Source organism: Sinocyclocheilus grahami, unplaced genomic scaffold (assembly GCF_001515645.1).
Source record: "Sinocyclocheilus grahami isolate Dianchi unplaced genomic scaffold, SAMN03320097.WGS_v1.1 scaffold5203.1, whole genome shotgun sequence".
Taxonomy (NCBI): domain Eukaryota; kingdom Metazoa; phylum Chordata; class Actinopteri; order Cypriniformes; family Cyprinidae; genus Sinocyclocheilus; species Sinocyclocheilus grahami.
In genome coordinates this window covers 1-316 of record NW_015509956.1, presented here as the reverse complement: position 1 = coordinate 316, position 316 = coordinate 1, and the positions used below count along the sequence as shown (strand labels likewise).

Below are 316 nucleotides of genomic sequence, written 5' to 3'. Positions count from 1 at the left end.
TTAATTTTACATGCATCAGATTGGCATGTATTGGTTAATTGAAATTCCACCTGTTGCGAGTGTGGAGAGATTTGCACATTGAGCTGTTGAAATCTTTCGCTATGTGCAGGTGACAGGTGTCGTTGGCAGGGCTGAGTTGCTGTCCTCCATTTTCCTGCTGGCTGCTTTCCTGGCATACACCAAATCAAAAGGCGCCGATCACTCCATTGGTAAGTGTTGCCATCGCATAACCGCATAATCCCTGCATGCACGCTGCAACAAGTTCATTCCTAGGACACGACGCGCAAGCTGCGACTCGCCTCTCATTCAAAAGCTC

At 48.1% G+C, this 316-nt stretch overlaps 1 protein-coding gene across 1 annotated transcript in view; it reads left to right on the top strand.

Moving 5' to 3' along the window:
* LOC107577127 (transmembrane and TPR repeat-containing protein 3-like) overlaps positions 1-209 on the top strand; it is a gene marked incomplete at its 3' end in the record, with an annotated part of 5,372 nt that extends 5,163 nt beyond the window's left edge. The window contains exon 4 of the mRNA XM_016263241.1: positions 110-209. Within this exon, the coding sequence (XP_016118727.1) occupies positions 110-209 (100 nt within the window). The remainder of the gene's footprint in view (positions 1-109) is intronic.
* Between the last annotated feature and the right edge of the window lie 107 nt (positions 210-316).